General features: G+C 41.5%; 2 protein-coding genes across 9 annotated transcripts in view; one reads left to right on the plus strand and one right to left on the minus strand.

Moving 5' to 3' along the window:
• Positions 1 to 17,260, plus strand: part of SIGIRR (single Ig and TIR domain containing) — a 37,147-nt gene extending 19,887 nt beyond the window's left edge. For all 7 annotated transcript variants that reach the window (XM_081212346.1, XM_081212345.1, XM_081212350.1 and 4 more), the window contains 8 exons: positions 805 to 994; positions 2,003 to 2,133; positions 4,391 to 4,534; positions 4,726 to 4,869; positions 6,806 to 6,908; positions 7,434 to 7,584; positions 12,055 to 12,229; positions 15,184 to 17,260. In XM_081212346.1, coding sequence (XP_081068472.1) covers positions 805 to 994; positions 2,003 to 2,133; positions 4,391 to 4,534; positions 4,726 to 4,869; positions 6,806 to 6,908; positions 7,434 to 7,584; positions 12,055 to 12,229; positions 15,184 to 15,377 — 1,232 coding nt within the window. In that variant the 3' untranslated portion in view covers positions 15,378 to 17,260. The remainder of the gene's footprint in view (positions 1 to 804; positions 995 to 2,002; positions 2,134 to 4,390; positions 4,535 to 4,725; positions 4,870 to 6,805; positions 6,909 to 7,433; positions 7,585 to 12,054; positions 12,230 to 15,183) is intronic.
• A 1,883-nt stretch (positions 17,261 to 19,143) lies between these two features.
• PKP3 (plakophilin 3) overlaps positions 19,144 to 24,769 on the minus strand; it is a 72,205-nt gene continuing 66,579 nt past the window's right edge. For both annotated transcript variants that reach the window (XM_081212271.1, XM_081212270.1), the window contains 4 exons: positions 24,346 to 24,499; positions 23,958 to 24,150; positions 23,144 to 23,231; positions 19,144 to 22,213 (listed from right to left, as the gene is read on the minus strand). In XM_081212271.1, coding sequence (XP_081068397.1) covers positions 22,178 to 22,213; positions 23,144 to 23,231; positions 23,958 to 24,150; positions 24,346 to 24,499 — 471 coding nt within the window. In that variant the 3' untranslated portion in view covers positions 19,144 to 22,177. The remainder of the gene's footprint in view (positions 22,214 to 23,143; positions 23,232 to 23,957; positions 24,151 to 24,345; positions 24,500 to 24,769) is intronic.

Raw genomic sequence — 24,769 nt, forward strand, 5'->3', positions numbered from 1 at the left:
ATAAAGGTAAAGTTTGGAAATGAGTCCAATACACACAGAGGTACCTACAGAAGGGAGAGCCTTTACATTTTAAAAAATGATGGCCATGATGGCCCAGTTCTCCTTTTCAGAATTTAAGGGAATGCAAGGGAAAGGAAAATTAGGGACAAGTACCTGTGACATATTCTAGTTTTTAATGCAATGTGACATTTGCACCTTAAACACCCTATTTTCCGCAATAGGATTCAGAAAGTTCTTCATTAAAAAAACGCATGCTCACATATGCTGAAAATATTTAGCATGGATGAATGAGTTGACAGTATGAAAGACAGAGGGGGAAGAACAGCACTGTGCTGGACTCTGAACAGGCAGTGAGAATAACTAAAGTACTGGCACTAGGACTTCAAAAGTTAATAATTAATACCATATCTCATATTCAGCACTTCTGTGATGTGCATACCCCTTTATCCTGGGCATTTCTCTATTATGGGACATGACATGCTTTCCAGATAACCTGAACATTCTGTCTTTCCCACTATAGTCCTTACTGAATTTCTCATTGTTTTCTCAAGTCAAATCAGAACTGCAGAACCAGCCTTGAGAGAGAGGTTATACTCAGCAATTTGTCTAGTTAAGTCGGCGAACCCACTGTGCAAGGGAGATTGTGCTTAGGTGCAGGGTCACAGGGACAAGAGTAGCTTGACTTTCTTTGTTATGTTAGCCAGACCTAAATAGCCAATATAAGATTTGCAGAATGCAGTCTGGAAGTTCAGTGCTCTCATTGGAAAGCTCTCTTACGGTGTACTGTTTCTGTTTTCCCAACAGATATTTGCAGTGTCCTTCCTCGTTTCCTTTACCCCTCCAGCAATCTGACTTTGCAACGTGATTTGGGAAGCCAGTTTACACTGAACTGCACTGTGCAGCTGCCCTACACGAAAAGCTGTGATTTTGGCCTCCATTGGATGAAAGATGACCAGTTGCTAGACAACGAGACCTATGCTGCTTCTACTCATTGGTAAGAAGGCTTTTATGTATAATGGAAAATAAAGCTAAATTGGCAGTATAAACTAGAAACAAAAGAGAGAGAAACAAATTAAAATAGTGTCTCCCAGACTCTGAAGATAATGGTGGATCTTTAAGGGCTTATGTATACTATTAGCCTTATAGGTCTGTGGAATAGGGGCGGTAGTGTAATATATATACTTCAATGGGAGGAAATATCTTTGCTGTAATAGGGTGAGATTGAGTGAGAGTGAGAGTGGGAGATTGTGTTTCTGTTAAAAAGAAAATTGTACACTTAAGCCCTGGAGAAGAGCTTAAGAGAATGCTCTATGTATCAGTCTTCAATGGGGAGGCAGAGGGAGAGGGAGAGGAAGAAGACCCTTTCAGATGTTTGGGGCTTCAGAACAAATCTGGTTTCATGAACACCCCCTTTATTTTAGTGTTCCCACTGCAGGGGACTTGTGTTGTGTTGTACGTTATCAGTGGGGTCATAGATATGTTCTACTAGGTTACTGTGAACTCATATAATATTTTGTACATCACTCAATAATGGCATGGAGGCTGTAGCTGGGAGAAGAAAAATTGACATTTCACTAGTAAGAAAAAATGCACTTTAAGCAATAGGACATTGCTACTATAGTTCCACAAAAGAAGTACTTTTATGTAAGACAATGGGATCCCATACAACAACTAAGCGACCACAATTAATCCATTGCTTTAAAAGAACAAGGAAAAAGATGATTTTGAAAGTCCCCAAATTTCTACTAGTTTTTGTGGAAGAAAAGGTTTTCAAAGGCCAACATGATAAAATAGTGACAGTATTTCCAGATCATAGATACTCAAATGGACACTCTTGTTACCAACTCACAGTTCATTCCTTGTCCAAATTTAATGTTTGGTATAATCCAAGATTCATAGGGTGGAGCCCTCTGAGTTTCCTTCCTGTCCGGTTCTGACTGAAATTTCCTAGTGTTTGTTTTCCATCAGTGCTAACCTAAATCTTCTTCTATTTGCACCCCAGGTTCAATGACAATAAATCAGAGATATTCATCTCCAGCACTTTGGATATGAATGTAACAACAGATGAAATTTATGGAGCATTTGCCTGCTTGGTTAGAAACAGTACAGCAGTTTTCACACTGCAAAAATCAGGTAGCATTTCTTTGTACTTCATACCATGTGCATTTGGGTGTGGGCCGGTACTCCATTTGAAGGTTGTTATCTTTATTAAGTTGTTCAAAAAAGATTCTGCTACTCACTAACTGTATTCCATAGTAGAATTCCCATGAGTATTTCTGAAATGAGAGTTGGAGATACTTTTTTTTAAAGAGTTGTCAGACTACTCTGAAAACACACATGGCATTCAATCCAAATGTAAATTTCCCTTTCAGAGTTGACCTCTGAAAACCGATAGATAAGAAGATGGCTGTGTACAGCATTGATTGGCTGATGCCTTTGAAGTGTGTCACACACACACACACACACACACACACACACACATCTTTGACCCCACCCCAGAGCAGTTCTGCACTTTGGTTAACAAGATGACAAATAAACATGAATGAAATACTTTAAACTCTTTTTAATTTAATTATCTTTAGAAGGGCTTCTTATCTGAAGCTTGATGGGAGGGGCAAGTGTGATAACTGAGCTTGCATTTGCTTTGTATATTTGTCATTAAAATGGCAGAACTAGATAAATCTGAGATTGTGCAGCAGCTGAGGAATTGAATGTGATTTATATTCTGTCTGCCTCCTCTTGAGACTCAAGTAGCCTAAGTGTTTTGGATTACATTTTCTAATTACAGTCTAGAAATGATCCATGGCTCAGCATCATCATTTCATTTCTCCATTGGTGTATGTGAGATGCTAAGGGCCATTTCACACATTATGTGTGTGTCTTGGAATGGAACAGTGTGTGTGTGTGTGTGTGTGTGTGTGTGTGTGTGTGTGTGTGTAAGAAACTACATCCTTGGGTCCAATGTACAGGATTCAGTATGGTCTATTGAGGATGTGGGTAGCATGGAATCTGGTCAGAGTTTGACCCACAGTGAGTTTATAGAGGTGTGACAGCTTCACTATACATTCAGTTTATAATTCAGTCCACATTTTTCACTTTGTAGTGCCACTGTTCAGATGACTCTTGGCATGTATGCAAAGGCAAATGTGTTTTTTGGGGGAAGAAACATAGTTTTGAACTAAGATGGCTTCAAAATTCTGAAGTATTGTATGACCCTCTGATAATTTATGAAGTGGGTATCTCAGCTTGGCTTTCCTTCTTTTAGGAAGAAGCAAGACTTAATTTTCTATATAGAAACTAACTGTTCTCATTTAAAAAATATAGTAATTTACTTTAGCCCATGCATGGCCATCTGATAGACTGAAGTCTAGCTGGGGTGATAAGAGTATTTGCTTTTATGCTGTATCTAGATGCCTTCCTTTTCTTTTGAATAAGTTTCCCCTGTTTTATCTTGGAATTCAAGAAACTCAGCTGAGCCTGCCTAATCCTCTTCTTAGACTTTAAAAGATGTTTTTGCTCTAGCTGGTAGTAGGGTTTCTAAAAAGGGCTTTGAACCAGACTTACCATGTCTCTAGAGGAGTTTAATATAAAGACAGCCTTTAGTGTCATCAGTATTGCTCCATGCTGGCTTTAGGGGCTCAGTTTACAAGAGCAATTTTATGATGGCGTCATCAGTGAATCTGATGGCAGAAAATTGCCACATGATGGCACCAGCAGACAATAGAAACTTTTCTGAGGTTTTCAATCAGTCACAGCCTCAAATGGTTCTACACACCAAAACAAACGTGCTATCAGGCTGCCCCCAAGCAACTCAGCTGTTTTGGCATGCTTGAACACTTTCAAATTCCTCCATCTGGAAGTTTCCATAGGCTGATGGAGCAATTCTGAGATTAGAGCCTCAGTGTATTTTAAAGCAACATTCAGCAAATGGCTCAGTTAACAGTATATTCCAGAGTGTTTTACAAAAAGTCTAAATGAACGTGCCCGCGCGCTTGCAGGAAGAAATTGAATTGGCACTGGAGAATGTGAATAATTTAGTTCATGCACATCTTTACTCTGAAAAACTTTGATTTACTTCTGCATGTGCATCTTGTGAAAGGAGATACTTGCAAAATTTGGAGGATGATCTAACAATGTGGTGCTAGAATAAATCTGTCTTTTAGCTTCTGCTCATCTCTTCCTCATCATGGTTGCACATTCTGATAGTCAGAACAGTCATCAAGATACTAAAAATTGTTCAAGAATGACATAACCCCTCATTTTCTTTATAATTTGGTATATTCTGAGACCATAGACCCCAACTCTTCTCTTCCTTTTTTCTCTACCATCCTATCAATTGTAAGGCTGTTTTCTCATTTAATGCTATTTAAAATATGTCTTTCTATTACAGCAGAGACTGCTGGGCACTTGGGCGCTGTGCTAGCTGCACTTGTCACGGTGGCACTGCTGTTACTAATGGCTGTGATGTATGTGAAGTGCCGTCTGAATGTGCTCCTCTGGTACAGAAACCGTCATGGAGAGGTGGAGATCAATGGTAAATATTGGGCTGGAGAGTTGGCTGTCACTTTTCCCCTTGTGAGATTCGAGTTTCAATGACAGTCCAACCCAAATGTGAACTTCTACAAGAATTATCCTCTCAGTGTTATAGCTAGTCAGCACAGGTTTTGTTTTTTGTTGTTTTTTAAAAAATTATAATAAATTTCTCCTCTTGGTACTTTTCCACAGATGGAAAGCTGTATGATGCCTATGTGTCTTATTCTAACTCAACGGATGATAGAAAGTTTGTCAACTTCATAGTGAAGCCACAGCTGGAGAATCGTCATGGCTACAAGATTTTCCTGGATGATAAAGACATCCTGCCCAATTCAGGTATAGAACCTTGTCCAACACCTCATTTAATATGTACCTGGGCAGTCAGACTTGCTGTTGAGTTCAGGCTGCAAATAACTTATCTGAAATGGATGTTGGCTAAATGAAGAGAAACCTTCAGTTTAATTTGACCATTTGGCATCCTATGTTTAATATGGTAGCTTTATTAAGTGTTAAAATATCCAATTGATAATGGTACACACACTAAGTCTGAATATCAGGTTAACTCTTGCATCCATTTTCAAACAAGAGGAGGAGAATGCAAAAAACACTATTTCTATTAGACACTGAGACAGCAGGATGAAAGTTGGTATGCAACTTTCTCTGAAAGTTGCCCTGAACATTCTGCATTTCAAGTACAGCTTAATCCGTGTCCCTGTTTCCAAGGTAGATTGGAAAGATGTAAAACATAGTGCAGTGCTATATCTGACTGAGATATTAGAATACAGGCTGGTGTATACATTCAGGACACCATTGTGCATTTCATATATGATCCCAGCTTGACATCTGTATCCTTTTTCAGAGTGAAGGAAAGGGCCACAAACATTGCAATGCAGTACAGTGGTACCTCGGGTTACATACGCTTCAGGTTACATACGCTTCAGGTTACAGACTCCGCTAACCCAGAAATAGTACCTTGGGTTAAAAACTTTGCTTCAGGATGAGAACAGAAATCGCGCAGCAGCAGCAGGAGGCCCCATTAGCTAAAGTGGTGCTTCAGGTTAAGAACAGTTTCGGGTTAAGAACAGACCTCCGGAACGAATTAAGTACTTAACCCGAGGTACCACTGTATCTGAAATGTAGCCTGTTGAACGCTGCACTTTGCTACTTAATAGATGCAAAAGTATGGCTCTGAAAAATTACTTTGGCACACTATTTTGTGCCTCTAAAGCAACCTAAAATACCTTTAATTCTAAACACCAATAATGGCAAAACTGCAAAGTAGGAACTGACAGGCTCTCTGTTGTACGAAGAAAAATGTATTCTCCTTAACCACCCAGTTGTCCACAGTTAGGTTCCATTTGCATATTAAGTAGGATGTATTCACAGTCTGCCCAGTATATGCTCAGCACAACTGGTGGGCTTTCTACACCTGTTCAAAGTCTGTGGCATGATGCATTGCTTAACTTGCATGACCTTGCAGATATGCATTTCATAGAGATGGGTGGTTGTTTTGTGCTGGCCTGCTGCCTCTCCCTGTGCCTCCACATTTCCAGGCTGTTATTGCATATGTTTGACAATGTGTTTCTTTATTTTGGGCACAGCTTGTTTAATCTTCCTCCAAAGAGCATGAAGTGTAGTTCCTATCCAGGCAGTTTACAGGCCCACCCCTGTTCTGGCTTCCGCAATATCACTGTAATCATGTGCCTTCAGACCATTTGTTCTTATCTGCATCTGTTTTGTTTAATAAAACTTCTATAAAAAGTATGCAGCATCCATTTGCATGGGGATGCAAAACAAGCTGTGTACAAAATGCAGCTCCTCCATATTCTATAATGCTGCCCACAGTGGACAGTTCTGGTTAAACAAGAATACATCACAAAACAGCATTTCTCAGCAGCTGTATTACCTTTTTGAGTGTATAGTACTATGGAAACGGCATCTGTATTGTGCTCTTTGTGGTGTGTCTAATAATTAAAAAATGCAATGTTTGAGTATACTCTTCATTTTTATTTTTATTTTATGTCCTGAGTGTTCCACCAGAGGCACTCATATCCAAAACCAATAGTGCTGTCTGAAGGACAGGGAAGTTCTAAACAGGCTGGTTAGTTTTTATTCCATTGCCCAGGGGTTCTCCTTTCTGTAGAGCAGAGTGGATATGCATTTGGATGCTAGGGTATTTCTTTCTTGTACAGGTGAAGGATGAATGCTGAAACAACAATGGATTGGTTCTGGCCCTTCTCAGAAGAGATTTAGTTTTTCTCCTCTCTTTCAGAACCTTCTGCAGATCTGATTATGAATGTCAGCCGGTGCCGCCGCCTCATTGTGGTTCTCTCTAATGCATATCTGGAACAGGAATGGTGCAACAATAATTTCAGGTAATTAGAGAGTCAGCAATAGAAACAAGTTCTCTGATCCTCCTTTCATTTTTGGAGGATCAGGAATGACTCGGGCAAATAGTGTGTGCAATTCTGATTTGGAGGGATCACTAAAATCATAGTTTGCTTATTTGGTTGTCCTGGTGAACTATGGCTTGTCAAAATAGTCAAGTGTTCCAATAAGTTATACTCATAAGAGGAGGAGGGAAGGTAGAAGGGAGTAGGAAGGCAGGTGGGAGTATCTTCCTGGCTCTCCTATCTATGGTTAGAAGAGCATCTGAATTTATCCAATTTCTGTATACACCTCCAATCACAACACCCAGAATCTCTCTCATATATCTGGAAATGAAGCACAGCAGTTTAGTGTTAATACCTCTCAAACCAGTTCCTGAAGTTTTCATTGAACTGTTTGAATTCTACTGAAACTAGTCATGCTTAGAATTAATTTTTTGGGTGACTAGATTGGGTTTCAATAGTTTGGTTGTGGATTTGCTTAGGACTCTAACCAATTGTCTGGTTTTGCAGGGAAGGTCTTTGGAGGCTGCTGGAACTATCCCGGAGGCCAATCTTCATTGTCTTTGAGAGCCAGTACCGAGAAATAGCACATCCAGCCATAAATTTGCTGAAGCAGCAGAAGAACACAGTGACCCTTCTGATGTGGCGTGCTGGGTCCATGGTAAGTTGTGGGCTGCAAGGCCATAACTTCATCACTGTGGTTTTGTTTCTCAGTGGCAAGGCAGTACTTGAAGCTATTCAAGAAGCATAGAAGTGTAGAGTAGCTTCTCTTCCAAGAAGGGTTGAGAGCCAATTCTCCATTACTTGACCTTGCTGTGATGTATACCAGAGTAATAACTGTTACCTGCTTTTCTTGGCACTAAAGAGTAGCATCTTCATGAAAGTAGGTTGAATATATTTTTGTCTGTCCGTTATTTTGATCATGATCTCCAGTTATTTACTTTTTATTTTAGCTATTTACCTGTTGACTAGGAAATCATCAGCTCCAGAGATTTGCCAAATGATACCTTTTTAGATGAACATGGCTTGACTGCTCCATGGCTCATGCGTGGAGGTCATGAGCAGGGTTGTAAGCATTGCAGAAAATATAGATAAGTTATATTTTAACTCCCACTTTAAAGAAGCAAACAGAGCCACAGGGAGGCACCAGAACCTGAGAAATAAGAATTGGAAACATATACTTGCTTCACCCAGGGTACTCTCAGTGCAAAGAGAAGTGAAAAGAGAGGGGGAAGTTAGAGGCTGGAGAAGGAAAAAAGCACAAACCCTTCCCTAAAATGAGCATTTGCAGGGGAGCATTCTAGCAGGATAGAGACTTCTGGTTTACATTTATTGCTGTTTCTTTATCTGTGCTAAATGAACAATAGCATGCTTGTGACTCACAATACTCCTTGCAGTTACACATCAGGATATTTAGTTATTTTATTATGCTTTTCACCCACCCTTCACCTCACGGTCCCAGGGCAGGTTACAACAATTAGAAAAACTACTGACATGACACATGTGTGTGTATTTTTAAAGAACTGGACCCATCGTGTTTTGTAAGCTGGTATAATGCAAAACTTGTAGCTCATATAAATATTTAAATACATAAGTAGGATGCACACACAGGTAAACAAATAACTGCAAGCATGCTTGCAATAGACCTTAGGTTTCCAGAACTTAGGGAGTGCAAGGAATGGAGGGGAGGGGACAACAGCACACAGTGCAAAGACATCCCATCAAGCACCTCCCACTCTTGGGGGGCAGGAAGCACTTCAATAGAGTTCATTTGAAGGTGGTCCTGTGGACAGATGTGCACAAAAATCCACATGGAAAAATCAGAGCTGTGCAACTCACTTGTGCAATTAACACTCTGCTGTGCACACAACCTATGCCCCAAGACATAAGAAAGGGGCTTTTTGATTTTACTTACAATGTAAAGAATCCTAAGCAGCTTCGTTAAACAGGCTTTTTAGACACAGCATTCAAGGAACTACCTACTCCCCTCCCCAGCTAATAATAAGTTACGACAGCCAAAATATTTCAAAGCAGCTTTAACAGTGCCTGGAAAATGCCATTAGGTGTAAGGATACTGCTTCCTTCTGGCAGTGAGTGGATCAAAGCCACCATATGTCCGCTATTTTTTTTGTTTACTCCTATCTCTAAGACAAAATGGGAACAGCACATTAACATTTTTAATAAGACTGTTGCTGTACATGAGCAACAGGCTGCCAGTCTTTGGCTTCTTGTTTCTTAGTCAGATTAAAAATCTGACTCTTTCCAAAATAAGGCATTAGGAGGGGAATTAATATCAAGAGAGGTTTTAAAGTAACATCCAGTGGAGTGGTCCTGTCATTGCTAAATTATTTGGTTCAAAAAAAACCCAATTGGCTGTATTCCATCAGGGTGGAATCTGAGCACAGCGATCCCAGTTTTCAAGAAAGGCGACACACAAATTATATACCAATCAGTCTTATAGATAGCATTAAAAATTACATGTAAAATACCTCCTGTTTTGAATCTGAAGAATGGCCGATGTTGCACAATGTAATTGCTGAATAACAAGCTGACTTTAAAGCTGGCTGGTTAATGCTTGACAACCATTCTGTGCTTGCTCATTTAATTCCTGTGTTAACAGAAAAAATAAGCTCTTTGCAGTTTTTGTTGATTTTAAAACTGCCTTTGATTACATCAGTAGAAATACATTCTTGGAGAACCTCGAACACCAGCATTGCTTGCTATGTGTTAATTTGGTAGTAGCATTACCCTTAAAAACTAAGCTAAATTATCTCATAAGTGGATTGTGTCCAACTATATTCCTATATTTAGGGTGGGTTGCAGATTGTTCATCCTGATTGGTTTGCAAGGAGGTTATACAGTAGGAGTGGGCAACCTCTGGCCCATAAGCCAGTATTCATTCTGGCAAAGCAAACCCCTTCAGCTGGCAAGATTATACTCTCTGCTCTCCACTCACCAGCTGATGAGCAGGGTGTTTGATAGTGCTCTGTTTGGCTGTACATACCTGCTGCCCTGCTGGAAACAGGCACACACGGCGAAAGAGCTCTGTATATTCCATCTCTGGTGGTTCGCAGCTCCCCTGAAATTCCATAAAACTGAAAGCTGAATGACAGCTGAATAGTACCGCGAAATATTGGCATGCCTATTGCCAATTCTAAAATGGGTTCAAATTAACTGTGCAGTTGCTCTTTGCATTTGAGATCTTGGTGTTCAGGGTGCGTGTGTCTGCTTCTCATCCGACTTGATTGGGTTCAGAACACCATCAAATATGCTAACAGCATTTCTCCAATAAAAAATGGGCCATTTTAGCTCTAAAAGTAAAAGTGAATGCTAGCCTGCTTTAACTATTGGAATTAACTCCTGCAATTCTTTTGAATCAATATAACCAAAAGGTTGTTGTAATTAATAGTCAGGGGATAGTTTATTCAACTCTGATGCTTGGTAACCAAATTTTTTCCCCCGTTGAATATTTTTCCAGCAGGAATTCTACGGTTGCAAAACTTGATTTAAAGAATAGTGTTTGTGACCTCTTTATTCAGAAATACCTACATTTTGTTTTCAACTCTAAAATCACACCATGGCAGTTAAGTTTAAATATAAACATATTGAATTGTATCTGATGGATCTATCAAATTTCACCAGCATAAGACTTTCCCTGTGCTCACAATGCAGTGTCTGCAACTTCCTGTCATGGGAGATGCAAAAATATTTCTTTTGCTTCCCAAATCTGCTTATGTGGAGAACATTCTGTGAAAGATATAACCCATTACTTACTGGATGCTCAATTTCTGAGAAAGCTTGTAATTTTTTCATCAGTTTTTGGGGGAATGTTGCCATTGATCAGGCTTTCAAATAATTTATTTTTTACTGGCAAGTTCAAAAAAGGGTATTATCAACACAGTGACCAACTTTTCTTTAGCTGTGGCCGAATGCTGTTAAAAGTTTGTGGATGCTTCTGCAATAGGACTCCAGGCTGAATGTTTGTGGTGGCTGTTAATTTCCTGCCAATGTTTTTGGTTTAATGATGTTTTCATTTTTGAATTCTTGCTGTTTTATTTACAGTGTTGGTCCTATGTAGCTGTACATTTTGACTTGATATGGCCAATGGTCAATATAAATAATTCTCTATTTAATTTGTATATCTACCCACCTTGCTGTTCCCCAGAGAGGCACACTATCAGATCAGTTAGGCTGAAGTAGCAACAAGGACGCAGAATGGATTACGTGGAAATATTGTGGCTTCTTGTGCCTGAAAAGGCTGTAAAGCATTGCTGGAGGTTCCTGTCAGCTATGCCCCTTTACCTCAAGGCTACAGGCAGCTCCCAGTATCTGTCTCAAATTCTTGTAACCTCTATAGGTCACTTTTTCCTCTAGGGCTATGGCTTACTGTAGGCTTCCTCAAACTCAGCCCTCCAGATGTTTTTGGCCTACAACTCCCATGATCCCTAGCTAGCAGTGGTCAGGGATGATGGGAATTGTAGTCTCAAAACACCTGGAGGGCCAAGTTTGAGGAAACCTGGCTTACTGCGTGCAGCTATGGTTTACTGTGATGTACAGACTGGGCCACTAAGGTGAGATGAAGTTAGGAAATAGCAAGCTTGGGAAAGCTATCTGTGCGAGGCATTGAAGCATTGCAGTCTGTTTCTGAGTTTTTGCTGGATACCAGCCACATGTTCTCTTGCCTTTTATCCATGAGGACAAAGCCAAAAGCCTTACTTTAAAAAAAGAAGAAGAAAAAAAGAATTCACTCAATTTAAAATTGCACTGAAATCCTAGGTTAATGGAAAGGCGAAATCTGTTGCTTTATCTGGCCACGAAAGCCTTCCATCAGAAGTAATGCCACTTAATACCTCTTAGATTTTGCAGTGCGTTTCATCTCGAAGATGAAACAAAGCTGAATGGGAAAACTGTTGGTGGGGCTGTAGATCCCTCTGTTGTAGCGAACATTTATCTCTCTCTGTTCAATCCTTTGGGAGCCAGACAGGGTGCCTGTGCTTCATAGACGAGGCGCGCCTGTGAGAACGCTGCCCTCAAGGCAGGGCTGCTGGGACTTGCCTACAGATATATCGCACAAGGGTTTGTGAGTAACTGATGAGTATGTGACAATATACTGCCTCTTTACTGCTTCTAGGCGCCTTCATCTGATTTTTGGAAGGAACTGTGCCTCGCCCTGCCACGAAAAGTGTCCTATCAAGGCCTCAGGGGAGACCCCCAGACCAGTTTCCAGGAAGACAAGGACCCTATGCTGATCCTCAACAGCAATTACTTGGATTTCCGGGGGGATTCGCACCCTGAAGGAGACTCTGGTAACAGCACTGTTTAATCTTCACTCTGTCACCATAGCATGCCAACAGGAGAACACACAGTTGCTCTTGATCCTGCTCTGTGGTTTTTTGTTTTTTTGAGTGTTAGTCCACAGTTAGCCAGAAAGATTCTCAAGTGAGGCTCACAATTAAGTTTGAAAGAAAAAAAACCCATTAAAAAATCACTTGATAGAAGAACACTGCACTTGCTAAAATTAGCAAAAGTATAGCCCAGCAGCTTTATTAATCAGTCAGCCAGGTGCCTTTCTACACACTGCCATGAGCTAACTGTGTGCTTCCTGCCTGTATTATTACAGCTATTTTAGTATCGTATGCCAAAACCCTATGTACACTTACTTTAACGTAAGTTCCATTGAACTCAATCCTTTAGAGTGGATATGTGTAGGATCAGGCCTCACTTTTGATTACAAAAGCTAAGGCTAGTCAGATGGTAACCGCCCCCCCTCCCCGAATTAAAGATGCTTTGGAATATGTGATCAAATTGTGCTATGTATTCTCATCTTAGTTTCACCTCTAGGAAATAGGTTTCTTCTTTATTTCAGAATTATCAAAACCTGTTCAGCCAGAGGTGACAGTGGAGACCAATGGAAGTGAAGCCTCTGCACCCACTTTCAGATTCCTTAAAATTTATTTTCTCCACTTTAAGCCTGTGTAGTGTAGTCAGATCACAAGCAGTAGTATTTATTTAAGGCCTTTATATACCATCTGACTTGGCATAATGTGTCTACTTTGGTTGATCACCAGGCTTGGTCACCATTGTGTGCTGTGTCTGTGGCTTCCAAATGGCATAACAGGTCTTCCTCTTTCTTTCTTTCTTTCTTTCTTTCTTTCTTTCTTTCTTTCTTTCCTTCCTTCCTTCCTTCCTTCCTTCCTTCCTTCCTTCCTTCCTTCCTTCCTTCCAATGGCCATTCCAGAGTTACACCTAATTAGCTGATCCTTCATCAGTCAAACAACCATTGCCTCAATCCAAATGAAATGATCTTCCCTGTCATGCAGCAGTCCACACATACATACTGTGGCACATACATACTGTTTTTCCCATTCACTGCTAACATTGGATAGGGAGCAGGGCAACATGTTTTCATAGAGAACATGTTATTTTGGCTATGAATCCATTTGTGTGTTTGTAGCGGAAGAAAGGAAATAATGGTGTCGTTATCACTACATGCTTCCTTAGAGTAGCAATACCAAGGAGTGGAAATTTACGTAATTTACCACCTCCATCTATCATTTACGTGCAAACATACCCAAGAGTTCATAAAAGAAATGGGTTTTATATCCACCAAAGGGCAGTTTTCCATTCTCGGAGCCTGAGACTACAGAGAGCTTGGTGGTTTAGTCCTGACGTCCTTTTTCCTAGGCCTGTGGGACTATGGCTGTACAATGGATCAATGAGTAGGAAGCGCACCTGAGGCATCGGTTCCAGAGGTTGTGAAGAACAAGCTCTGGCCCTAGGGATTTGTTAACACAGGCTGAGCACTTGCAAAGCAATACATTTTAATTTTAGTAACAGGAGCAAAATAAGTTCAGTGGTCATAAAAGATTTACGAGCGACTGGCAAGAGCAAGCCCAGCTCGCTTGTACACGGTGATTTTATTGTCAAGAGAAGAACAGAGAAAATAATGGGTTTGGCTGGGCTTTTCTTTTAGTTGAGACAGCAGCGTTGGGCTTATTTTGCTGAGGGTGTTGCGTTCACTGTCATTAATAGGCCTTGTTTCTTGTGTGGCGCGGCTGTGCACCTTGTTGGAAGCTTTCCTCATTAGTCTAGTTGCTCCATACAACAGCATGCCAGGATGCTTGAGGCTCCTCATTCTCTCACTTGCAAAGGGAATTGTTGCTTGGAAGACATTTCATTCTCACTAGGAGCGCCTGATTTTTACACACACACACACACACACACACACACACACACACACACACACTCCTGCTTGAGAGAAAGTGATGTACATTAAATGTATTTCATGAGGCTTACAAAGGTGTTACCGGTTTCTCTTCCCAGCTCCCCTCCTGAGGTCTTTGAAATGCTGCCTGTTAGTGCTAAGGGAAAGAGCAGCTCCTCTCAGACCCTGGGGATTGACGAAAGGCGGGACTGAAGCCTCCTCCAGATTCCCTAGGTGTTGAAATATTCAGGCCCCTTACTCTTGTCTGACATGTCAAGGCATGTTCTAAAATAAAACATTTAAATTAAGTTTAAAACTGCCAACTGACTCCCAAGCTGCATGAGATGCAGGAGGTCTATAATTAGATCTCCTGACATTTCTGCTTTTAGTTAAAAGTAGCCAGAGGCTCCAGCTTTGATTAGAGCAGTGACCCAGAGCCTCAGGCCTGAGGGAAAAATTTTTGAACTCTATTTCCCTGTGCCATTACCCCAATCTGTACTGTCTCCTAGTTATAGATCTCCTGCATCTCACGCAACTTGATACTTAAATTGGTTTAATAGTTCTTCCTTCTCTCCGGCTAGCCTTAGCAACTAGTTCTTTGAGGAAGGATAGCAATCTCACTGAAGTACTATTCGCAGAAATGTTGGTGGGAAGCAATGATACTTAAACTGGTGTTTAAATGAGCTTGAACTGTATATATGTCCTCCTTGTAAATACAGTGGTACCTCGGGTTAAGTACTTAATTCCTTTCGGAGGTCCGTTCTTAACCTGAAACTGTTCTTAACCTGAAGCACCACTTTAGCTAATGGGGTCTCCTGCTGCTGCTGTGCCTCCGGAGCACGAGTTCTGTTCTCAGCCTGAAGCAAAGTTCTTAACCCGAGGTAATATTTCTGGGTTAACGGAGTCTGTAACCTGAAGTGTCTGTAACCCGAGGTACCACTGTACTTGCAGAAAGTATAGTGGCACCAGTCATTTTAAATCACTGCAACTTGTCTCATTCTGCCTTGCCATCCCTTCCTCTCTGCTAACTGCTACTTTCTCCTTCCCATCCTACAGGTGGCAGGGGGTCCATTTTCAAAGGCGCACCGCCTCCTCCCATTAGTGGCCCTGATGGTCCTCCACTTGGTGCTTTGGAAGAAATACAGCTTGGGGAAAACCAAAGGAGTGAGATTGACATCTCTGATTTGGGATCTCGGAACTATGGAGCAAGGACAGATTTCTACTGCCTGGTGACAGAGGATGATATCTAAGAGATGCTGGAATTTTCCTTGGTGAAACTGATTATCACGATGTGCCTTGACAATGACAATTGGCTTGGGTAGTTTCTCTGATCTGTAACAACCAAATTGAGTGCTGTAGGGCTCTCTCCTGGGCCCCACACTCTTCATAATATTAATCAATTACTTGGCAGAAGGGGTGGAGGGGAATCCTTAGCACATCTATGGAGGACATGGAAATGGGAGGGATCACTAACATCTCAGAAGACAGGAATAAAATTCAACATGATCTCAGTGGGTTGGAAACTAGGCGGATTAACACATGAAGTTCAACAGAGACCAATGCAAAATTCAAATGCACAGGTTTGGGTGGTGGGAATACCTAGGTTGGCATGGCAATAGTATACGTGAGAAGGATTTTAGCATTGTGTTTGATCACAAGCTGACTATGTATGAGTCAGTGGTGTTAGATGACTGCAAAAACAGACTAATAAGATTTTTTTGCAGCATTACTAGAACCATGGTTTCCAAGTCACCAGAAGTGGAACTGTGGCAGTGGACCTGGTTACCTAGAGGGCAGGTGGTTTCCTGCTCTGGAAGTCTACATGAAGAGGCTGGACCTGAATTGATATAGTCCACAATATGGGTATCTAACCTGAGTTCATGTGGGCCCCCACCTAACTTTGTCTCATCCCCCAACACCTCAGCACTTTGGTGGCAGCAGCAAGAAGAAACAAAATCAAAATTGACAGTGTTTGAACGCGACCAGCTGCATACCTGTGCATGCAGTGTGTGTGCATGTGCATACCTGCAGGAGTTAAGGTTAGTCAAGAGTAAATGCAGCCTTTGGACCCAAAATGTTAGCCACTCCTCCTCTACAGTATCCCTTCCAACTCTTTGGTTTTATATCACTTCAGCACTGTAATTGTTGGGGAGGGGGGGAGTTCTGTTAATCCTGAAATGTGCAAGACTTTGTTAGTGCCTTATACTTTGATTATCTTTAGTTTGTATAACTACTCAGGATCAAGGGAAGTTGTTAGGAACGAATGACCCTATTGTATGTTCTTGGGTGAAGATCTTGCACTAGGTCACTATGCTGAGATCCCAACAACGTCTGTCAGGCTCCTTTGTTTTTGCTAACATCTCTGGATAGCCCTTTCTGTTTCAGAAATGGGCACTGATGACTGGCCAACATTAAGGTAATAGAACAAAGGAAAATAACAGCAATTTGGCCTGGCACTGCTGAGACCCTGCTGTGGCTGGAAACGTATCAGTCAAAAGCAGTGTAATGGAGGCAATGTCTTGGACAAAACAGATTAGATTAGCCATTTGGTTTCCGAATGAAAATCACATTGACAGCTCCAGCCCTTGGGTAAGTAGCACTTTCTAAGAGCTTTACAGCCGATCCTAGTCACATTTACTTGGAAAATTTGCCTTAAGTTAGTTACGGTAGTTTGTGAGTACAGCCTTAGCAATACATTGTTGCCACTAAGTGCAGATCAATGCCTAGGATGGAAAGAGAAGGGCTATAATGTTGATGGAACATCTGCCTGAACTTCAAGAAAAGCATAGCTTTTGGGGGAGGCAGGATTTGAAAAGTAATGACACTGAAAGTTCAGAATGAAAAGGTCAAGTTTTACTTACGTTCCAGCTAACATATTGCCACAGCAAGCCTTAGAAAAGGTTGGCACATGGTCCTTTGTCCTCTGCTTCTTTGTTTTCTTCTGGCAAAGCTCTGAGTAAGTCGCCCACCAAAAGGCCTAATTGCAATAATGGCACCTCAAAAAGTGTTTCTTAGGCTGTGTTTAGCTACTAATGTTGTTTGCTGCCTAAACAGTTCACTAGGCAGGTGTTCTTGCTTTAAAAACATTGTATGCACACCAGAAAGTGGCTAAATAAATAAATATTTTAAGCTAGCTGTTTTGTGGCATAAGTAGTCACTGGGCTGTCAACTTCAGCCTCTAGAATCCGATGTCTTCACGTTAACTGGCATCTAAAGGGTTAAGCCTTGACTTGGGGAAAAACTGGAGCTTCTGCATATCAGGGTTGAGTTGTGTCAGGACTAAATGGGCACTACTAACTTGGTCCAGCAGCTAAAAACAATGAAAATTGAATTGACATTCTCATGGTCTTTATACGCACCAAAATTTCTTCCCAACCATGAACACTAGCACTGTCTAGTCCATTGGTGCTTAATCTTGAGGCCAAACTGGAAATATCACTTTATCTGGATACAATTCCTCTGAATGTGCTAATGACTGTTGCCCCTCGCTTTCCTCCAGCCACAAAGAGGTCTAGCTTAGTGAACGTCTGCATGGGGACTCCTCTTGCTTCCAGTTCAGCTCTTTAGGTCACAGTGAAAGTGGTAGTTGTGTCCTGAGAAAAGAAATGCAATGCACCATAAGGCTGCTGATAACACTTTGTTTGCATGGCTCCTAAGTTACACAGATGAACAGGACTGCCCCGCATAGGTTGAAGGCTCATAAGCATTATCTACTGAAGGCATTAGATGTATTCATGAACGTGTTTGGTCACGGAAGAAAGGCATACGCACTAGTCATATTTAATGGGATAGTAACTAGGAGACAGGAGGCAGCCTTATTCCTTTCAAAATCATTAGCTAGCAGGAGAGGAAACCTCTTCAGTTACACTCTAATCAGCATACGTCTGAAATACTGCTTTCATTTTTAAGGGCTTTTCTGAGGTTAGTTTTTAAAGGTTTTTTCATTTTGCTATATTTGTGCTAGTCCCAATTTAGTGCCAGAAGCATGATATTTTGTTTGCATGCAAAAAATAAAATAAAATGGTATTTTTGAGGGCTGGGGATTTTGGTGTACGTTGCCTAATAATAATAATAATGCATTAGATAACTTAATGCTGTTAAAAGCATTAGTTACCAATGTGAAAGCTGGCAAAGAGGCGGCACTATTTCATAGTGTTTTTATAGTTATAAGTTGACAACAAAGCAAGTGTCAAAAGAATTTGAAGAGCATTTTCCTAAGAACATTTTAAAAATCTAAAACTTAAATACATAAGAAGCAGGAAACCAGCCAATGAGGCAGTTGTATCTGTAGACAACTATGGAGTGGTAAGATTGCTAAAGAGGGGGAGAGAGAAATTCTAGAAAAGTATAATCCTTTGCATTGAACTAAACTACTTTTTTAGTTCATGCGGCGTAAGGTATGAGGGCTAAAATTAACAATCCCTCATATACAGTTGAAATGCACCCAAGATGCATTAAATAATAAAAATATGCAATCTATCACTATAACTGGGCTAACTAAAGGATAGCCAGTCCGTGTGTGTGTGTGTGTGTGTGTGTGTGTGTGTGTGTGTAGGGAAGCCCTTTTAAAAGATATCTTCCAGTAAAATCATGAAAAGGATGTTAAATAGAGAATTGTTACAGCTACTGAAGACAAGCCTTTTTGAGGAATAGTCAACATGGTTTCTGAATGCAAAAAAGTCCTGTATCATAAGTCTTTTGTAGTTCTTTGAGCATGCCAGCTGCCATTTTCTATGTGGATACAGGTAATCCTCTGGGCATTTTCAGTTTTTCAAGGTGTTACATATTCTCTCCGTGATAGATATTCATTACAGTTGTGCCTTCCCTCAAAGAATCCTGGGAATTGTATTTTGGCGATGGTGTTGAGGATTCTGTTCTAGAGCCTTTCTCCAGTTCATGGAATCACAGTTCCCAGAGTTCTCCGGAGACAGAATGGTAAGCCGAGTGGTAAACTCAAAGTATACATGCCACTGACACATGTAGAATATAGCATAACAAGAAAAAGTAACAGCAATAAATGGTCAAAGCCTTTATTTAGCAACATCAGTGAGTCTGCTCAGAATTAGAGCATGCACTGAGCATGCTCAAAAGTGTGCAAAAGATTGTCAGATTCAGAGGAAGACCAGGTTCTTAATAGTTGTACAGGAAACAGAATTTTTGCAGGTGCAAAATGTCTGTCATACAGGGGTGAGAAACGCTGTACTGGATGGAATTCCTTCTATACTGCACCACTGAGGCTGATCACCTGATGGGTCAGTAAGCTGTCTTGCCAGTTGTGGTATATTTTTCTCTAGCAGAAGCACTGAAGAAGACCTAGTCCTTTCACCCACATGTTCTTTGATGTAGCATTTAACATGCCTATCTTTCAGTGCTTCAGGTTCTCATAAAACAAACAAAAATATTTCAATATTATATATTTCTATTTCAGAAGTTAGAGAAGAGCCTAAGAGCTCATTTAGTTCCTAAGAGATAATCCGAGGGTATAGTTATTACTTGCCATGTTCATTACAATTTAAACTTTAACCAGGTGTATTTTACCAGCAAATGGGCCAAAGGCTGTGGCCATCTTCACAAAATGACTTGTCTTCCCACTTTTCTCCTTGTGTTCATGGCTAAGGTTTTCAATCCTGCATCCAGGCTTCTCATTTGACAAACAAAATAGGGATGATTGTGCCTCTTTGTGGAGAGCAGAGGCAGGTCTTTGGCGAACAACATTAGTAGAAGCAGCAGACTGGCAAATTAGCAAGTTTTAATTACCTGCTTAACTTGCTGAGCTATGTGCATTTGTTGATACTTTTGGCTCCTCCCCTCTCCCATACAGTTGTTAAGAGATAACAGCTCTACTTCTATGCTTGAGTGTACGTGTTCCAAAGGGATAGTTCTACAATAACATCCATCCTTACTTGGAAATTAGGGGAGCTGTTTCCTCAATGTTTATATACAGATGATCACCTCTGAAAATAGGAAGAGTGTCAGATGTTGGAGGAACTGATGAGTGGTGCATCACTATGCACCGTGCAAAGGTAGCTATTTTACTAAAACAAAATGCCAGCTGCTTAATTCACTTTCTTAAGGTGACTTCAGCTTTTCAGTTGCACAGTTGTGATTTCCAAGGAAGCATACATAATGCTGTCAAAGTTAATGAGTTGTTAAAAGCAGCAATTTTACAAGATAATAGCCTATCCACTATACTGAGTAAAAACAAAAGCATTTATACAGTATGTACAGGAGAAACTTATTCCCTCTTATTGCCCCTCGAGTCCATCTTGGCATCCCGTTGTGGCTGAGCAGAGTCTGGTCTCATATCTACGCCGGGTACAAATTTTAACAATTACAGCAAGAACGTCAGAGAGATGATGCTGGGGTAGTTACTTTCCTCCCAAATACTGAAATCAGCTGCCATTCCAACAGCAGCTTGTCTCTTAAAGTAAATGAACATGGCTAAATTAGGCCAAGTATTTTAATAGGTCTACTCTTGAGTAAAAATTAGTTGAATACCACCCATAGTATTTGCATGACTCACTTTGATAATGACAGCTATCGAGAGCTGCTGCTGGTTTATGTGAAAGGTAGTGCAGTTAACAGCACAACTACTCCAATAAGAGAAACCTTCTCAATCAATGGCTTTCAGCTAGGCAGTGAAAAAAGCCTGTCAGATTGGTGGGCATAGCATGTAGTGGGACTAGTACTAGATCCTACAGCCTCCAGCTTCCCCATTGGCCTAAACAGGTACCAGATGACAGCCATAACCAATGTTTGTCTGCCATCACAGCCTCTGTAGTAACTTCCCCTTTAGCCAACATTCTGATAGGACATTCCAGTAATCTGCCATTTGACTGCAGGAAGGATGTACCCCTGAGTGAAAGCTACTGTGAATTAGTTGTTATGTAACCTGCTTCATATAGAATACTGGCACACAAAAGACAGCTTAATTTTACTAAAACTTTAATCCGGTCATCTTGTGCCTTAACATATTCTATCCCAGCCATTGTTGGCTCATTTGACAGGGTCCTGGCACTTTAAATCAAGGCTGTTGGTTTTACCCTATAATCAAATACAGTTCAGTGGGCCAGTACCTGGCACTTTATAGCCACCAAGGCATTCCTGCCAGCATAGAGCCAAAGTAACATTTTGCACAAACCACAGCAAAGCTGGCCAGAGACCAGCCCAAGGACCTCTTTTCCCCCAGCAGGTTCTAAGCCAGCCAGCACCCTTTTTGCATAATCCCACCCACCTCTTACTTTACCAGCGCTATCACCCAAACAGAAACGGTACACATATACAGTGTGTGTAGCTTCAGAAAATCCTGTCTTCAGGATTCCTGCTATTGACCATACAAACTAATTAAAATGAAAGGATCCGCCACCCAATTCCACCATAAAACTATATGCCAAAGCATTCTTGCCCTACTTTTTGGCCAGTGCTAACTTTAAACATTGCATTTATCCCTCAAAATTCCATTAACAGGTTCAATACCACCAGAAACAAGTGGTTTTCTGGTGTCATATGTGTAGAGCTTATAGTTCTCATTAAAATTGATCCATGCCACGTTAAAAGTGAAAAGGAAGCCCATCATTTTAGGGGTTCAGAGAAGATGGTGGGGAGTGACCTACAAACAGCAACTTTTAGGAGGGAGAAGGAAGGCCCCTCAGCATCCTTCCCAAGACTGGAGGTCCTGCTATGACATGAGTGTTTGTGAATTTCAAATAATGACGGGGGATCCAAGGGCATCCAGTACAAGATGTGAAGGAGAAGGAGAGTCCTGAGAATTTGCCTGGATGCTGACTCACGTCTTTACAGTTAAGATTTGTTTTTATGGAGATAAGATGGCCAGCAGAAGATGATGAGTTTCCAGCAGGCTTGAAAAAGAAACACTAATGAATAATTAAAAAATAAGGCACACCAGCCAAATTGGCCTGAGATCTATAAAAAGGAGGGAAGCTGCAGAGGGCAAGCTTCATGCAGCGGCGCCACAGTCCATGATGGTGATTCACGTACAAATTTCATGAAGAGTTAGGGCTGGACAGTCCATTTCTGCATTCCCTTTTCTTTACAGGCCAACAAAGTCTTCTTTTCGATAGCCCTTCTGTAAAACACAGAAGAAGAAAAATATCACAAGGGCACATCATTCCACCCACCCAGTGCCCTATTGATATAAGACCCAAGATGGCACAGATTCTCAAAAGAACTGCAAATCTAGAATTCATATCTGTGATACTGCAGAAGAGAATGACCTGCAGCAGGGGGTGCCCCTTCCTCATAAGAGAAGTTTGTACCTGATGGCTGAAATGGAAGCCCCCCACCATGGGAAGTAAGGGTGATGTGTTCTATTAGTGTGCTAAAATGTTCAAACATTTAAAATAAGGGGGAGCCCTAAAAACAAGTGGCACTTACCAAGCCCTTGGAGGACACACATTCCCGACACCTTAGATAAGTGCCATGATTCCTGGACTAAAACTATAGGTTATTGATCTATGTGGGGCAATATCCTCAGCTAAGGCCAAAATGGCAGCTGGACAAACAGCACATCTCTGTCACTTTCCTATTCAGTACTATAGGGCTAAACCCAAAGCACAGCAGGTCCCCACTAAGCATCCCTTGTGAATGTTAGATGCAAAAGGGTATAGGGTGGGCTCCCATACTGTTAATAGTGGTTCAAAATAGGGGCGTAGAGCAGGTATAGGTTTTCTTATGCCTCCATGACAAACTATACTTACTGAAATTCATTCTTCCAGAAAACTACTAATACAGGCGTGCTGGCCTTTGTAGCTGCTCATATCTAGAAGATACCTCTTCTCCCTCTTCTAGAATCAGAAATCTACTCATGCACATTGCAGCACAGGCACCCTATGAAGTAATTTCTCTTGTGATATGTATGTCCAGGAGTGCAAGCTTTCACACTGCAGGACTTGAAGGAGCAACCATACTTCCCCCTCTAGACTGGGCAGGAAGTCAGTTCTTCCCCTGTAAGCTCACTGAGGAGTGGAGAGAGAGCAATTGGGAGGAAGGAACATACCGTCTTATAGTCCCGATGAAGCTTGCTGTACTGCCACATGTTGGTCAGGAGGCTGGAAGCAGCTCTCGACGACTTCTCACTGTCTGAGCTGGAGAATAAAGACAGACACAACACATTGCAAGTGCACTTTAAGACACAGACTCTCTTCCTTCATAAACTATTGGTGGATTTTATACTAGGTTACATCATGTCTATTAGTGAACCACTGAGAATTAAGGTAGCAAGCCTTAGACACATAGTGAGGAATTCCACATAACGCTAAGTGGGGTATGGACACAAGGAACAAGGTCTGCTTGTGCAGTGGGATTTAGCTACTCTCCCCCCCCCTTGTGCCCCCCTGAACCTGTTCTGGGGAGCTCCCCCCATCTTCCAGAACAAATTTAAGGGCATAGAGGAAGAGAGGGGGGACAACTCAGATGAATTCCTCCCACGTACTTATGACTAAGCCCTACTAAATTCAGTGATACATCCAATAGGCTTGGGCTACATTTCTGAGTCGGTCACAACTGGACCTAATGGTCAGGGGTCCCTTTACGTTTACCTTTACACTTCTGGAAGAAAATGGGTCTGTCTTAACAAATGGGCATGGTCTGTAGGAACAGACTCACAGCTTTGCAAATCCACAAACACTCCCCTTAATAGAAATTTAGACAGGAGGACATACTGTTTAGCAGTAGGTGGTCTAATTTCACACCCTTGCAATTGGTATAAATCAGCCAGATGGCCTAAAATGTGACTGAATATGGAGTTCTTGGAATTCAACTGGTGGTTTCAGCATATGGAATTGGAGGAGGAATCCCCAGGTCTTCCCCACCTGTCCCTTTTCTTCTTGATGTAGAATAGCTTCCGCAGGCCATCGAAGTAGACAATGTCACGTGCAGCAACAGGGCTTTCCACAACCAAGTTGTTCAGCACAGCAATAATGTTGACAACCACGTCTGTTGGAGGCCACTTCTCTCCAGAGCTGCCTGGAAGCTTCTCGATCAAATGACTCACCACCTTGGTTGCTGCAAATCAAAAACAAAACTGATCAGTGATGCAGGTGACTACAGGTGAAGCCCCAAGGAATGGGACACGCCCCAGAAACACTGTGTGGATGGAGTAGGCAAGGTCATTCTGCATGGAGGACAGTGCCTCCCAGCTTTCTTCCAGGTCCTGGGATGGTGACCTTTGCTATATTTTCCAATTGGAATGACACTCACACATCTCATCCTTATTGCGCGCATTCCGGGAGAGATTCCGAATAAGTCCCGTCAGTGAACGAAGTTGGTGATGGTCAGCTGTGCGGACTCTGTCCAGTACTGGGTTCAGGATCCTCTCTTGTTCCAAAGCCACTCTGCTGAGGACACCAGCCCACTACAATGAAACGGGAGCCAGCAAGAGGATGAGTTGTCAGCCAAGTCAATAAAGCATCTGAGCTCAAGTTGCAGATGTGGGGAGAGAGATTCCCACATCCCCTCTGCTTATTGCTGTAACATTGTTTATCAAAAACCCTTGTTTTTAAGATGACTCCATGGGAGGTTTGCACAGCAATTTAGTGCTACAGCACAGAAAGCATCAGGTTATTCTTCAGGGGTAAGGGGGAAAGAGAACAGGAAGCTTTCTTCCCAACTGTGAATTGGGGAG

The sequence above is a fragment of the Podarcis bocagei genome (genome assembly GCF_964188305.1).
Source record: "Podarcis bocagei genome assembly, chromosome: 1".
NCBI lineage: Eukaryota > Metazoa > Chordata > Lepidosauria > Squamata > Lacertidae > Podarcis > Podarcis bocagei.